The sequence below is a fragment of the Homalodisca vitripennis genome, chromosome 3, assembly GCF_021130785.1.
Source record: "Homalodisca vitripennis isolate AUS2020 chromosome 3, UT_GWSS_2.1, whole genome shotgun sequence".
Lineage (NCBI taxonomy): Eukaryota > Metazoa > Arthropoda > Insecta > Hemiptera > Cicadellidae > Homalodisca > Homalodisca vitripennis.
The window spans coordinates 116,915,846-116,932,543 of NC_060209.1; the positions used below are offsets into that span (position 1 = coordinate 116,915,846).

The following is a 16,698-nucleotide window of genomic DNA, read 5'->3' on the forward strand; positions in this document are numbered from 1 at the left end:
TGTTGAATGTACTATGCATGGTTGTACTCACGACTGGGGTTACAAGAGGTTGTCGACGATGGTTCATGGTTACAGTACCGTAGTGAGGCGCACCACCTCCGTCATTGGTGAAACGCCCTGATCTAGCACCACTCCTGCACAGACTATTCTGTGTTACTAATACTGTTGAATGTACTATGCATGGTTGTACTCACGACTGGGGTTACAGTACCGTAGTGAGGCGCACCACCTCCGTCATTGGTGAAACGCTCTGATCTAGCACCACTTACTGCACAGACTATTCTGTGTTACTAATACTGTTGAGTGTACTATGCATGGTTGTACTCACGACTGGGGTTACAAGAGGTTGTCGACGATGGTTCATGGTTACAGTACCGTAGTGAGGCGCACCACCTCCGTCATTGGTGAAACGCTCTGATCTAGCACCACTTACTGCACAGACTATTCTGTGTTACTAATACTGTTGAGTGTACTATGCATGGTTGTACTCACGACTGGGGTTACAAGAGGTTGTCGACGATGGTTCATGGTTACAGTACCGTAGTGAGGCGCACCACCTCCGTCATTGGTGAAACGCTCTGATCTAGCACCACTTACTGCACAAGACTATTCTGTGTTACTAATACTGTTGAATGTACTATGCATGGTTGTACTCACGACTGGGGTTACAGTACCGTAGTGAGGCGCACCACCTCCGTCATTGGTGAAACGCTCTGATCTAGCACCACTTACTGCACAGACTATTCTGTGTTACTAATACTGTTGAGTGTACTATGCATGGTTGTACTCACGACTGGGGTTACAGTACCGTAGTGAGGCGCACCACCTCCGTCATTGGTGAAACGCTCTGATCTAGCACCACTTACTGCACAGACTATTCTGTGTTACTAATACTGTTGAATGTACTATGCATGGTTGTACTCACGACTGGGGTAACAAGAGGTTGTCGATGATGGTTCATGGTTACAGTACCGTAGTGAGGCGCACCACCTCCGTCATTGGTGAAACGCTCTGATCTAGCACCACTTACTGCACAGACTATTCTGTGTTACTAATACTGTTGAATGTACTATGCATGGTTGTACTCACGACTGGGGTTACAAGAGGTTGTCGATGATGGTTCATGGTTACAGTACCGTAGTGAGGCGCACCACCTCCTGCAAGCCGGTCACTGCACAGACTATTCTGTGTTACTAATACTGTTGAATGTACTATGCATGGTTGTACTCACGACTGGGGTTACAGTACCGTAGTGAGGCGCACTACCTCCTGCAAGCCGGTCACTGCACAGACTATTCTGTGTTACTAATACTGTTGAATGTACTATGCATGGTTGTACTCACGACTGGGGTAACAAGAGGTTGTCGATGATGGTTCATGGTTACAGTACCGTAGTGAGGCGCACCACCCTCCGTCATTGGTGAAACGCTCTGATCTAGCACCACTTACTGCACAGACTATTCTGTGTTACTAATACTGTTGAATGTACTATGCATGGTTGTACTCACGACTGGGGGTTACAAGAGGTTGTCGATGATGGTTCATGGTTACAGTACCGTAGTGAGGCGCACCACCTCCTGCAAGCCGGTCACTGCACAGACTATTCTGTGTTACTAATACTGTTGAATGTACTATGCATGGTTGTACTCACGACTGGGGTTACAGTACAGTACCGTAGTGAGGCGCACTACCTCCTGCAAGCCGGTCACTGCACAGACTATTCTGTGTTACTAATACTGTTGAATGTACTATGCATGGTTTGTACTCACGACTGGGGTTACAAGAGGTTGTCGATGATGGTTCATGGTTACAGTACCGTAGTGAGGCGCACTGCGCACCACCTCCGTCATTGGTGAAACGCTCTGATCTAGCACCACTCACTGCACAGACTATTCTGTGTTACTAATACTGTTGAATGTACTATGCATGGTTGTACTCACGACTGGGGTTACAAGAGGTTGTCGATGATGGTTCATGGTTAGAGCATGCTTGGTCCATCGTGTGGGTGCGCCTCCAGCGACGCGGGTTCCTCTACTCTGCTCTCGCAGTGCTTTGCGCATTCGTGCTTCCTTCGGATTGTAAACATATCCTGAAACGATCAAACGGGTTTTTATTTTTATTTGTGAATTTAAATTTATATTCAATTCTGAGTTTATTAAATAGTACGTGTCCTTAAAATATTGCTTATTTTTTTCCTGTTCAATGGTTTAATGGTAATATAACAAATACCTTAACTAACACTAACACGCCCTACAGATCTTAATATAATTGTATAGTTATTATGGAGGTATGCTATTATAGTATATGTTTATATTTTTGCTTTTCACAGTTGAGAATCGTCTATATATTATATAATATACTATACTATTATTTTGTGTTTTTAAGTTTTTCAATAGGCGCCGGTCTGTTAATATTAAACGATTATTTTTTCTCTTATTTGTCATAATTGATGTGAAAATTGTTGTATGCGTAGCTTTACTAGTTCTAGAGATAGTTTCTAGTTTCTAGAGATAATTTTTGTTATAAAAACACAAAATGGCTACTAGCGGCTAAATGGCACATTTCTTGACCTACGTTTGATATTACATTTAAGATATATCATATGGTACTTTTATAGTACTATCAACTACAGAGATTTGTAACATCCTTTAGTGAACACTGTATATACGGAAAGTTACAGAAATCTCTACCATTATGTTAAGACATTTTTCCAGTTATTCATAAAGGTACCGTGTTTTTTCATTTATTATTTATATATTTAAAACCATTTAGTTTATTATTTAAACATGTTGCACAAATCTTTAAACAATTTGGTAAACGTAAAACTCGATAGGCAACATTTTCCCAAATCCAAAATCAAAATGGCAGCTCTTAAAAAAACTTTGAGTTAAGATCTAATAAACAAAGATCTTTATACAAACGATTTACAAGAATACATATTTTTATATATTTGTATAACAAAACTAAAGATACCTCAATAATGAAGATTAGCCAAGTATTAAACTCGATTTGTCACTCTGTGAAGTGCACGGTTATTGCGAGTACCTTACAGTTTGCGACCATCTTTTTCTAAAAACAGCTTTGTAAATTTCTCAGCCTACCCACGGAAATCCACGAAAAACTACGATACTCGTTACGAAAACTTTAATCACACCCAGCATTGTTAATACATTAAAACTGCCATTAGAGATACACAATATTCCTATAGATACGCTTAAGACCCGTTCTGTATTTTTTCATAATCAATCGCGAGTGCGACACACCTAAAATCCAAAAATCCACACTGTTTGCAAATATTAGACACCGAGGCGTGAAATATGGATTAAAAATTTCAAAAGTTTGCTTACAAATATTAACGTAATGATGTTCGATTATATCCGTATTAAAAACTACGATATTTCGGACCTCGTGTAGTGGAGAGAGCTAGTGTGCGAGAGCAGTGACTTATAATAACAGGTTGCAAGGACCTCAAGTAACAGTACAAAGATTAATTTGTAATTTAGTCATATGACTAGGTCATATTTTAAGCAAAAAAGGGGTAATTTTGTTTGTGTTTAAAACCACTGACGAAATTAATATCTCCTAAGGAAGAGAACTGAATCTCTGCTTTTATATCAGATACAAGAGCGAAACTCGTACCAAAAATAGCAAAGTGTCTTATTTGTTCAAGGCATTCAAGTTAAATACATCTCCAAATTAACATTTTAACTTGTATCAAAAAATGAATGAATGAACACGCTTTACAATTAATTGTAATCAATACATTTTTATGTATTTATAATATGTTTTTAGTGTGTTCTTAAGGTTTCTCGTACCTAAGCGCTTTACAAAATATGTAAAATGTAATGTGAACATAATTAGTTACTGCAGGTCATAGTTTTCTTGGTTAGGAGTCATTTTGGCGTTGAAAATAATTAAAAATACAGTATACAAATTCAACAATTTACGTCAAAATTCTAGCTACGTTTATTTGACAATTATCTGACGTTGAAAGCCCGTTGTTGTGCCCGATCTCATGATCCATCTCCCTGTCGGTAGGATCAATCGACCAAACGTTAAAGATTTACGTAAAACAGAAAATACGAGGTAGTTAGATAGCCACACTTGTGGTCTTCCATTAGAGGCATGCGAGAGTCCGGGGACCGTAGAGTGCGATCAATACAGTCGCCACCACCGCCACTGACACCGCCACGGCCACCACCACGGCCAAGGCTGGGGCACTCGGCTTCACTCACATAAACATTTCTAGAAAAGTTATAAACACACACTTATATGTGTACTATGATAAATTCTTGATCAGAATACTATAACAATTTTGGAATTTAAGTTAGAATGGGTTTTCGTAATAACAAAAGTGACAAATGTATATTTAAATCATTTAAAATAACCTGAGGAGTTACCAATTCCTGTACAAATTTCTTTTTGAATGCGAGAAAAACTTTCCCAGCAGGATCGTCGACTTATACAGTTAGCTCATTTGTTCATGTATGGCCGAGATTACGACTGAAAGGTTTTACGCTAAACCTCCAACAATAGAACACTTAAAGTGAACGTGAATGCTTTAAACGGCGAAATTAAATTATAACACGCATTCGCGGTACTTAAGAACCGAACTGAAAGTAGTAACGCTACCTATATTTGATCTAATTCATCACTTATGTAAAAGACAAGTCATAAAAATCACAAAATGTTTGCGTCACTGTGGTCGTCACAGTCATGAATAAAAAGAATTTATGTTTTAAGTAAAAAATGAACTTGTTAATGATTTACACAATGACCAGGAAGGAATACACTCTGCATATTATATCTTGGACCAACAAAAATAATTAATTATCAGCTAGTCGTTACAAATTACCTAAGCATCACATTAAAATAAACATTTATAAACCGATTGCAACCATTTTCTCCATAAACTCGATATAATGTACGATACCGCAAAGAATAAACGTGTTAAAAAAGCTGATGGATCTTCAGAGTCACCGTGCCAGAAGAACCACTGAAGTCGAACGTTGTCGACAAATACCATATGGCTGATGGTTCTTCAGAGCCACCGTGCCAGCAGAATCGCTGAAGACGAACATCGTCGACATATAACATAAAGCAGATGGATCTTCAGAGCCGCTGAGGAAGAAAATTGTCGACAAATAGCATATAGCAGATTTGGATGGATCTTCAGAGTCACCGTATCAGAAGAGCCGCTGAAGTCGAACATTGTCGACAAATACCATAAAGCAGATGGATCTTCAGAGCCACCGTGCCAGAAGAGCCGCTGAGGACGGAAATGACGACAAATAACATAAAGCAGATATGGATGGATCTTCAGAGTCACCGTACCGACCAACAAAAATAATTAATTATCAGCTAGTCGTTACAAATTACCTAAGCATCACATTAAAATAAACATTTATAAACCGATTGCAACCATTTTCTCCATAAACTCGATATAATGTACGATACCGCAAAGAATAAACGTGTTAAAAAAGCTGATGGATCTTCAGAGTCACCGTGCCAGAAGAACCACTGAAGTCGAACGTTGTCGACAAATACCATATGGCTGATGGTTCTTCAGAGCCACCGTGCCAGCAGAATCGCTGAAGACGAACATCGTCGACATATAACATAAAGCAGATGGATCTTCAGAGCCGCTGAGGAAGAAAATTGTCGACAAATAGCATATAGCAGATTTGGATGGATCTTCAGAGTCACCATACCGAGCTCGACGATAGTACGATACCGCAAATAAACGTGTTAAAAAAGCTGATGGATCTTCAGAGTCACCGTGCCAGAAGAACCACTGAAGTCGAACGTTGTCGACAAATACCATATGGCTGAAGAGCCACCGTGCCAGCAGAATCGCTGAAGACGAACATCGTCGACATATAACATAAAGCAGATGGATCTTCAGAGCCGCTGAGGAAGAAAATTGTCGACAAATAGCATATAGCAGATTTGGATGGATCTTCAGAGTCACCGTATCAGAAGAGCCGCTGAAGTCGAACATTGTCGACAAATACCATAAAGCAGATGGATCTTCAGAGCCACCGTGCCAGAAGAGCCGCTGAGGACGGAAAATGACGACAAATAACATAAAGCAGATATGGATGGATCTTCAGAGTCACCGTACCAGAAGAGCCGCTGAAGTCGAACATTGTCGACAAAACCATAAAGCAGATGGATCTTCAGAGCCACCGTGCCAGAAGAGCCGCTGAGGACGAAAAATGACGACAAATACCATATAGCGAATATGGATGGATCTTCAGAGTCACTGTACCAGAAAAGCCGCTGAAGACTTGTGTTGAATATCTACCATATGAAGCTGGCCATAAGTTAAATAAACTAAAAGTATATAGAAATATCTAATGTATGGAGAACTTTAGTGATTTAGGAAGAAATACACTTTAACATTTTAGAAGCTCTTTTCTTATTAGAATTATTTATAAATTTAAAAACAAGCTTTCCAATAACACACTTTTTTTATTTCTGTGAGGCCTTTCGTACATTATTATTATTATTGTAACCACTTTTATTGAGTGTTGTGGTTTGTTGAGATGATGTGTTTCTAGAGCACGAAATGCCTCACAGAAATAAAAAGAATATTATTGAAGCGTTTGTTTTTAAAATATACACGCACGTTTAAAATATAATGGTATTGTTAAATATGGTGTGCCATCCTCGTCATGCACACGGTAGCGTAGAGGAATATGCTTAGTCGAACTTGTTATGGAAGATGAAAGACCGTGTAATGGTAATAAGCCAGATAACAAATACTAGTTTTCGTATGTTCATGACGCTGTACTGATTTACAGAAAAATACCATAGTTACTGAGAACATCTTGATGTAAATAAATGCGTTCAAAATGCCATTTCATTACTATACTATATCATTCTGAATAATTTAAATACATCAGGGGTTTTCCCACTTAATGTATATTTAGATAATAAATGATGCTCTTTTTCAATTATTCTGGTTTTGATAGTTAATAACATACTGCAAAATAAAGCTTCAGAGTTAAACAAAATTTATAAATTTGTGTTCTCTAAAATTTCCACTAAAATGTGGGTCAAATTGATTTAATCTAAAAATGAACGCATTGTGTTGCACTTCATTTTGAAACCAAGAAAAGTCTGCAGCATTGTAATGTTTGAACTGAGAATAGTCTGTCTTCTTCCTTCCAATCGAATATACAAACAAAAGTAACCGAATGCGATGTCGGGACAGTAGAGTTGATGGAGTAAACAAGGAGTGTCGGAGCGCAACAAGTGAGGGCAATATTAGCTACCTTGTCAATTAGAGCTGTCAGTCGACAGCTAGCGCGCCAACCTCAGGCAAATGATATTTCACCCTCTTGCTGCTGATTCGTTTACTTCTAACACAAGTCACGCTGCACGGCGTCTCTCTTTTTTATCCACTTCTCTCTTTTGTGATCCACTAACTTCATTGTACGATGTGAACAAATATTTCGCAACATTGTTATCTCACACAAAACCGTCCAGAACCTCTTGACGGTACGTTACATTTACATGTCAACAAGTAACCATTAATGTTTGAAACAATATAGATATAGTGATCATTGAATTTAACTAGTTTTAAATCCTTTCCAATAAATAAATATATTTTTAAAACTAGTAATTCTTAAACATTTTAAAATTACATTATTAAGGAAATAAACAAATTACCCTTCATTATTGCTGTTATATAATCAAGAAACCTTAATTGTACGATAATATGTCATATGTGTCCCTGAGTTACATCCTCAATCCCAACGACTTCTTGTGGACTAGTGCCGGCCTAACTCATAGCTATCATGTTAGTATTATTTTTATTGAAATACTTGTAGTATACTTCCATAACGTTTTCACTTCAAATTTATAATGAGGAAATCAAGGGGTTTTGTACAAAACAATGTCCAGTAATGCATAAAATCCAAATCTTTAACTCTTGACCAAGGAGGCACGGCACCGTACGATATATTCATAATTTATTTCTGTGTATTTCTTAAATGTATTAACTAAAAGATACATATTGCGTTCGTAAAGACCCGTGAGGTAATATCAATGAGGTGAGTCTACTTTTACTTGTATTGTTCCTTAGTTTGTACGCCCTATATTCATGGACCAACAGACATTCTTTGTCCCCAATATAGCGCTTAAAATTATGTACACCAAGAATAATATACACACCTCAAAACAATTAAAGGATCACTTTTATTGCGTCTTGTAAAACAAGTATTAATAACAGAAGAATGTTTGAACTTTGCACACTGATAAAGGAACCTCTCGGTAGCAGAGATAAATAATTCTTGTTTATTTCTGACTAATTCAGTAAAAGATAAGAGCGATTATTTCGATATCATGTCCAAACAAGAATGAGATAAGGAAAGGTTCAGGCTCAGTTTTGTCAGAAGTTGATCTCGTTCAGTCTGGATTAGACTTCTATAGTTAGGCCTGTGTGTTTTTATTGTTATGGCGGGTGTTAGACGGTTTTTGTCTGAGAGTGATGTCAGTAGAGCTGTTACTTTGATAGAAGTGGGAGTTTCCCAACGAGAAGTGGGTAGGCGCTTAGGTGTGAGTCAATCAGTAATTTCAAGATTATGGAACCGACATCAGGAGCTAGGAACTCTTCAAAGACGCCCAGGACAAGGCCGCTCGAGATCTACCACGCACATAGAAGATCGATTTTTACGAGTTAATGCACTTCGTAATCGATTTTTAACTGCTAGAGAACTTCAAAACGACCTAAGCCAGGCGACTGGAAATCGTGTGTCGGATCAGACTGTTAGAAATCGACTCCGGGAAGCTGGATTGAGATCTAGGAGACCTGCCCGAGTGCCGAGATTGACTGTGCGTCATAAGAGAGCCAGATTGCAGTTTGCAAGAGACCATAGGCGTTGGCAGCTGAGACAGTGGCGTAAGGTAATGTTCTCAGACGAGTCAAAATTTACAATTTTTGGTAATGACGGCCGCGTTCGAGTGTGGAGAAGAGGAAATGAACGGTTTATTAACTGTTGCCTAGCTCCCAGAGTTCCGTTTGGCGGGGGCTCAGTATTAGTGTGGGGTGGCATAACAATGGACGGTCGTACAGACCTTGTCATAATCCGAAACGGTACTTTGACAGCCCAGCGTTATGTGGACGAGGTGTTAGACGTTCATATTCGTCCGAGAGCAGAGCAAGCAGGTCAAAATTTTTTATTTATGCAAGGCGGAGCTCGACCACATGCAGCAAGATTGGTCCGTGAGTACCTGGGCGAACACAACATACCACTGCTGGAGTGGCCAGCCTGCAGTCCGGACCTAAACCCGATTGAGCACGTCTGGGACCAACTAGGACGAAGTATCCGGGGCCGCCCAAACCAACCCAGGACTTTGGATGAGCTGGAAATGGCATTACGAGAAGAATGGGAGCGGTTACCTCAAGATAGCCTCAGACGACTCATCAGAACCATGCCACAGCGTGTTCTTGCGGTTATATCAGCTAGAGGTGGCAATACAAGGTATTGAAAGTGAGATTCAAAAGACCAGACCATTTCTTATTACATTTGTACTTTATTAAGAGAGTTGTTTTCGTTTTAATTTTGCGGTTTTAAACTTTGTTTACTGTTCTAGCCCAAAATAAAATATCATATAAAAAAAACATATACGATGTATTTTACTTTCAACACCGACTTTGAAATTAAAAAAAAATTATTAGAAAATTTCGAACCGTTAACCGAGTGCATTCTGTTAAAAAAGTGATCCTTTAATTGTTTTGAGGAGTGTAATATAATTATAACAATATGTATTTAGATGTTATTAGTTGGATTATTATTGTATATTGTAATTGGCATTGAATCATGAGTTAATCTGTTTACTGCATCGAATTTTCAAGATTGCGTTATACAACCTTTATGTGAGCAGCGAATCGTCCCTGAGTTACAGCCTTCAGTGTGAATTTCTTGCAAACAATCGTGGCTGGAGATGAAACAATAGTCCTATACTGTGTGACTTTCTCAGTAATAGGGAATCTATGGAATAGAAAACATCAGGAGAAGCGCACTCGTTAAAGGCACAAGTCAGGAAGCTCCAAAATAAATTATGGCAAATTTTGTTGCATGATTGATTTCAAAGAAGGAACGCCACAGTGAATGCAGAGTATTGCGCAGGCCTACTTCACCGCATGTCATCACAGAGAAAAGTTGAGCAGAGATGTCCGGCCGGCTACTTCACGACAGTTCACCTATCAATACAGCATCGACTGCCACTGTTGCTGTGATGGAAATAACAAAGTAATTGTTGCCCAAAGATTAAAAAATGTGTTTTTCTACCCCCATTTTTAGCGTTTGACACAGGTTTTTTTAAACAAAACTTACAGTTCTGGGACTTATTTTATTCAATTTATTAGGTAAAAAAAAAACCATAAGAAACGGTTGAATTCATCTCTTAATCTACCTCAATTTTACATGGTGAGCTGAACTCCGGGCGAAATCTTTCGCTGGCCGCAACTCGACAACGAAACATTTCCGGACTCATGTTTATATAAACATTTTTGTATTATTTTTACATGTAGAATCAACTCACACCGTTTCTGCATGTCTTCGTGAATCACCCTGTATATATTAGTAACTTTTAGATTAGAAAGTTATCAAACCACTTTATCAACTTTCCTTCTACATTAGGTCGAACGTTACTGACCTAATCTGATACATTCCCAGCCGCATACCTCCGCCACACTACTAGTATACAGCCCAGAGCACGCCTGGTTCAATAAACGAACACTATTCCGGCACACGTTCGATGACGAAAGCGGCGACGTAATTCCGACTTAGTTAACATTGTGGACCTATCATTATCGAGGTTTTATTTACATATACCGAACCAGTACCGATCCTGCTAACTGTAAAAGAAGATAATAACGCGGGTCATGTTATTCTTAGCACAATGTTCCAATTCTAGTAAGGTACTAGTGAGAACTATTACGTAATCTAAATTTTCGCAGATCTCAGATAACACCAACATCTCATCTTCAAGTGCATCTGAAGAATACACATTGTAATGTTAATTACGACTAGTTAATTACAACTCATTAATTTATATTACTGACCTCAGAGTCTATTATTGTGCCATGCAACATTCACATCATCAAGTATAAATGTAAGATTAAGGTGGAAATAAATCAATAGAAAAATGTACAATGCAAAAATTGTTAACACGATTTTCTGTTCTTAAAGCCATAGAGTGCTCCTTTAGTACGCATTTCACTTATTTGTTTAATCTTGGGTTTACTACCCTACAAACTTAACAAGCATGAAATGTGCAATATCGGGAACGGATAGCGGATAGTCTCCAAGGTGTCGGCGGCTCACGACAAAGCGCGGAGATTGACACGTGGTTACCATGGCAACCGCGAGGGCTCCTGAGGAGACAGTTTACCGCGGCAACAGAGGGTCCCGCGCACGCTATCGATCTTGGACCCTCAACATCATTACTTTTTAAACTTTTTTACAAAACAGTTTTTAGTGATAATACAATAACCATATCTACCAAAAGAATTATATAAACAAATATAGTATACATTACTTCATTTCATTGTAAAAAATAAAATAATTTGCCTTAAACACGTTTAAACTTAGTTTCACAACATTGCGTAAAGGGAACGAAAATTAATATTAGTTAAGACGACTTTCAACAATTTTCAAATTATTCGTATATACATACATCGTGTCCCACAAGTAACCCGACATACTTCTCAGGTGGTTTCCTCTCTTCAAAGTAATAAAAACGATCATATTAACATATGTCCAGAAACGCTTTATTAGCGAGCTACGGCTAGCGAAAGGTTTCGCTCGGTTTTCTAGGAAAGGATGGAAATAAAGCGAAACTTATGTTTTTATGTCGTAAAGATAGTTGCTAAATTTATTTGATTTTATGTAAAATGAATTAAAAATTAAATAAAATACGTCAAGACCTGTTAGTCACCCATTACTGAGATATCAGACAAAACATATGCAAAATTCTGCCTTAGAAAATATGCTTTGTTTAGATTTTAAGTACATTAATTTCATTAAAAATGGGTAATAAACACGCAAAAACGTTTTATTCAAAACTTTTAGAGAATTTAATTTCGAAGGGAATAATCTAAAAATAGGCTAATAATAAACAAACATAAAGTTAAAAAGAATTAATGCTTAATTAAATCAACACATACAAAAAGCAAGACAGAAAATGCAATATATGTTGAAGCCAAACGATTTAGGATTTATTTCTTTTTAAACTCCACAAATGATCTTTTTTTCACGCCTTAGGGTTTTCTGTAATTACTTACATTCATACTTATCCGACCATTTACTTCCTTGTTATACCTCAACAACATACCCTCCAGTAAACCTTAGTAGACTTATATTGTACTCCTATTATCACAGAGACTTACAACTAGTATTATATTCTACCAGATATGATTAGAGATTCCGTACATTTTCATACTATTTTGTAAATACTTACTTACACGTTTTTTATACTTTTCCAAATTTAAACACATAATATAACTTATGTGGTTTCATTAATTTGATACTGTGTAATTTTAATTACAAAAATACGTACAACAGTACAAAAATACTGGACCTACCCTGCAGGACAAAGTGAGGAACTTGGCTTGGCTACTACAAGGATTGACTGTGAGGGATAATCGCGTACTTGGTAAGGAATAGAGGCTCTACCATAAGACAATGGCTCATTCAATCAAAATTAATGGTGGTGAAATCTGTTTTAATTTGGTTATTTTTAATTTTCATGATCATTCCTCTCTAACAGAACAAATTGAAAAATAACTTAAAATTAATTTTCTTAATATAATATATTTTAAATTTATACGTTCTCTGAATATACAAAATATTCAAATTGTTTTCTAACTCCACAAGGATGTATAGATATTTAAAGTAGAAATATGTGACAATTATGTAGTCTAATAAGCTCAAAGGGAAAAGAGCAAAGGTTAGAATGTTCTTAAAATTTACATATTTTTCAAAATAAAGCATTATTTGAGGAAATTATTACAAACATCCAATTCTCTCCAGTTAACTGTCATACATAATGTACAAATTTCATATCCTGATCCTTGGCCGTTTTCGAGGGCGTAATTACAAGATAATTCCACATCCTACTATAATTGCTAACAATTCCACGTGAACATGATTAAACATGTGTTCCTTACTTTCAGGAAAGTTTCAGTAAAATATTGTGATTGAACAACACGATCTGTGATGTGACTAAATAATCGAGTACACTTCATTACGGAAAACACCGAATGTTACAATACACCAGGATAGACACAATAAACAAACAATATCAAGATAACGTCATATAATCTCAGTTCTGTGGGTCTGCCAGTAACCATCTCAACTTCACAAATTAATTATTTTTGTTCTGTCGTATCAAAATATTTAAAATTTACTATTGTGCGTGGACGAATATCATTTCAGCCTATGTGTCAAACGTTTCGAAATAGCCATAACCGTCTATTTTATCAAACGGGTTACTACACGATATATTTAGTCGTTATTTTGATATTTTATCGTTTTTGAAGCACGTAGGACATTTACGAGCATTTAAGTAGTTGTCTACCGTTCACCCTTCAGGGAAAATGAAAATACAAATATATAAAAAATGGTACATACGCAAATAATATATTATGTATGATTACTGCTTACAAAGCTAACTTAAAAATCAGAAAATAACTAAAACTAAGTCACTAACCATGCCATAGCATCCTATAATATCTATTGCTTTGGTAAAACCATGTAACGATGAATAAAATTACCGTATGTGGCAATTTTAAAGAAACATTTACGTGTTATATTTTATATTTATTTTGTATTTTGTTGTGATTGTTCAAATTTGATATTTTTCGTAATGTATGTCTAGTACATACTAGCTTATTAAAAATGTAATATTTTCTATACTGTTTTATGTTTCCATAGGAAATATGAGTTAAGGTAGTCGCATCATAGAAAGAACACCATCATATACATACATGTTATTGACCGTTATTATATACACGTGTGGTCTGCTGGTGTTTTATATTTGAATTGAATAAAGTTAATATTATTTAATAAAGGTTTAGTCTAATTAAGAATTATTTTTACAAACACTCCAGAAAAATAATATATCAGTTTTCAAAGTTGTGAATATTAAAACATTTTTTACTGTAATAACTAAAAAAACATGGGATAATATAAACGGTGTATAAGAATGGCAAAGTATGGGATACCGAAAGACGAACATTTTGATGCAAAATTTATTTCCCTATGACAAATAATAACCTAATAGTAAAGGTGTTACTGAGCGCCATACTTCATTTAAATAATAGGTCTTTGTTGTCTTTGCTTACACTCGTTTAATTGATCTTTAAATTTTGTTTCATTTGTTTATGTATTGCAACCAAACATCATTAAAAACAATTATACAATAAAAATAACGTATTAAAATAGTATAAACTAATACATTTAATACCTAATAAGTGATTACAGTACATAAACAAATAAAACAAAATTTGAATATCAGTTCAGGAAAACAACGTGTACTGCTTGCAAACACATTGTGTAACGAGAGTACAGAACGACAATGAGCTAGTAATCTCATCTGTTAAATTTAACAATCAGCGGATTATGAAATAGCAGCTAAACAACATTAATAATTCGATCAGTATATTTTAAATGAGGGTTGGCGCTCAGTAACACCCTTTGGTTATTCATCAGTATATCAGTTAACTATTTGGTTATTATTTCTCATAGGGAAATAAATTTGGTACCAAAATATACGTCGTTCGGTGACCCCTAATTTACTATTCTTATACACTGTATATACAATCTCCCATATTTGAGTTATTACAGTTTAAAATGTTTTGTACATTCACCATTTTGAAACTTGATATCATACTTTTGTTAAGCTTTTTGTAAAAATAGGTCTTAATTAGAATACACTTTTGCATATTTGAACATTATACTTTTTATTCAATTTAAATACATAAATTTTCGCCAAAAATTCATAAACAGACAAACAGACGGTAAACGAAGCGATAAGTACTATATTTCATATGAAATTTATAACATATTTTGACCTAAAAAAATCAAATGGTGAAATTGAATAGAGTAATTTATGGACACCAGTATATAAATGATTTAATGTAATTTCATATGATCTAATTATGGCAGTTTAAAAATTTGAATGTCAACAAATTAATCATAGGCATCTCAAAGTTTACAGTTAATATTTACGATTTATCTTGAACACTTAGGCTCCTTAAAAATGCCTACTTTGCACTTGATGATTTCTATTACAAGTACCGATTATAGAAACCACGAATATCTCACACTACATAAACTCTCTTTGATTTAATATAGTAACTAATCGTTAAATTTGGATTTCAATTAATTGTTTTATAATAAAATCCTGCGTAATTAATTTTGACATCTGAGAGAACCCGTGGCCACACTGTCTGAGAGGATTCTAGGGTTCTTATTGTGTATGTCACAAACGTAGGGCTGCTGTGCCGATTATAGAAACCACGAATATCTCACACTACATAAACTCTCTTTGATTTAATATAGTAACTAATCGTTAAATTTGGATTTCAATTAATTGTTTTATAATAAAATCCTGCGTAATTAATTTTGACATCTGAGAGAACCCGTGGCCACACTGTCTGAGAGGATTCTAGGGTTCTTATTGTGTATGTCACAAACGTAGGGCTGCTGTGCCGATTATAGAAACCACGAATATCTCACACTACATAAACTCTCTTTGATTTAATATAGTAACTAATCGTTAAATTTGGATTTCAATTAATTGTTTTATAATAAAATCCTGCGTAATTAATTTTGACATCTGAGAGAACCCGTGGCCACACTGTCTGAGAGGATTCTAGGGTTCTTATTGTGTATGTCACAAACATAGGGCTGCTGTGCCGATTATAGAAACCACGAATATCTCACACTACATAAACTCTCTTTGATTTAATATAGTAACTAATCGTTAAATTTGGATTTCAATTAATTGTTTTATAATAAAATCCTGCGTAATTAATTTTGACATCTGAGAGAACCCGTGGCCACACTGTCTGAGAGGATTCTAGGGTTCTTATTGTGTATGTCACAAACATAGGGCTGCTGTGCCGATTCTGTCCTAAGCTCCTCACAGAGGCCAGTGGACAGGCAGAATACAGCTAAAAATAAAGGATAGTGAACCCTCTTTAAAAAACGTTTCACACCCTACAGCTTTTTTAATATGTAAGTCTGTTTGAGATTTTCTATTTTTAAATTACAGGAAAAAATAAAGAAATCAATAAAGAAGAACAAATTATTAGCCACAGACCACTATGTTGATAAACCAGAGGCAGGAAACAAGTTCACCACATATTTCTTATATTCAGATACAGATGTCTTTGCTCTCTCAGTGATGAAAATTTTTACCACCGTTTTGTATTGTGTACAAAGAATTCAATTCAATTCATTTTTTTAACTGATGACTGATCTGCCAACCTCAATTTTTATCCTGTTTTAACTACAATTTCTTACTTACTTCCTGTACAATATATAATACAAAGGCAAATATATCGTTTATATACAGTATGAGTCAAAAGTATGGATAAACTCTGTTTAGTTTTTTGTGGATAAAGATGGAAGGATGGAACTAATTTTCAATAAGCTGGCATTTTGTACTGGGTCGAGA

At 36.0% G+C, this 16,698-nt stretch overlaps 1 protein-coding gene across 4 annotated transcripts in view; it reads right to left on the minus strand.

Annotated features, from left to right (window-relative positions):
- LOC124357378 overlaps positions 1–16,698 on the minus strand; it is a 192,903-nt gene that overhangs the window by 77,486 nt on the left and 98,719 nt on the right. For all 4 annotated transcript variants that reach the window (XM_046809125.1, XM_046809124.1, XM_046809127.1 and 1 more), the window contains exon 5: positions 1,941–2,089. In XM_046809125.1, the coding sequence (XP_046665081.1) occupies positions 1,941–2,089 (149 nt within the window). The remainder of the gene's footprint in view (positions 1–1,940; positions 2,090–16,698) is intronic.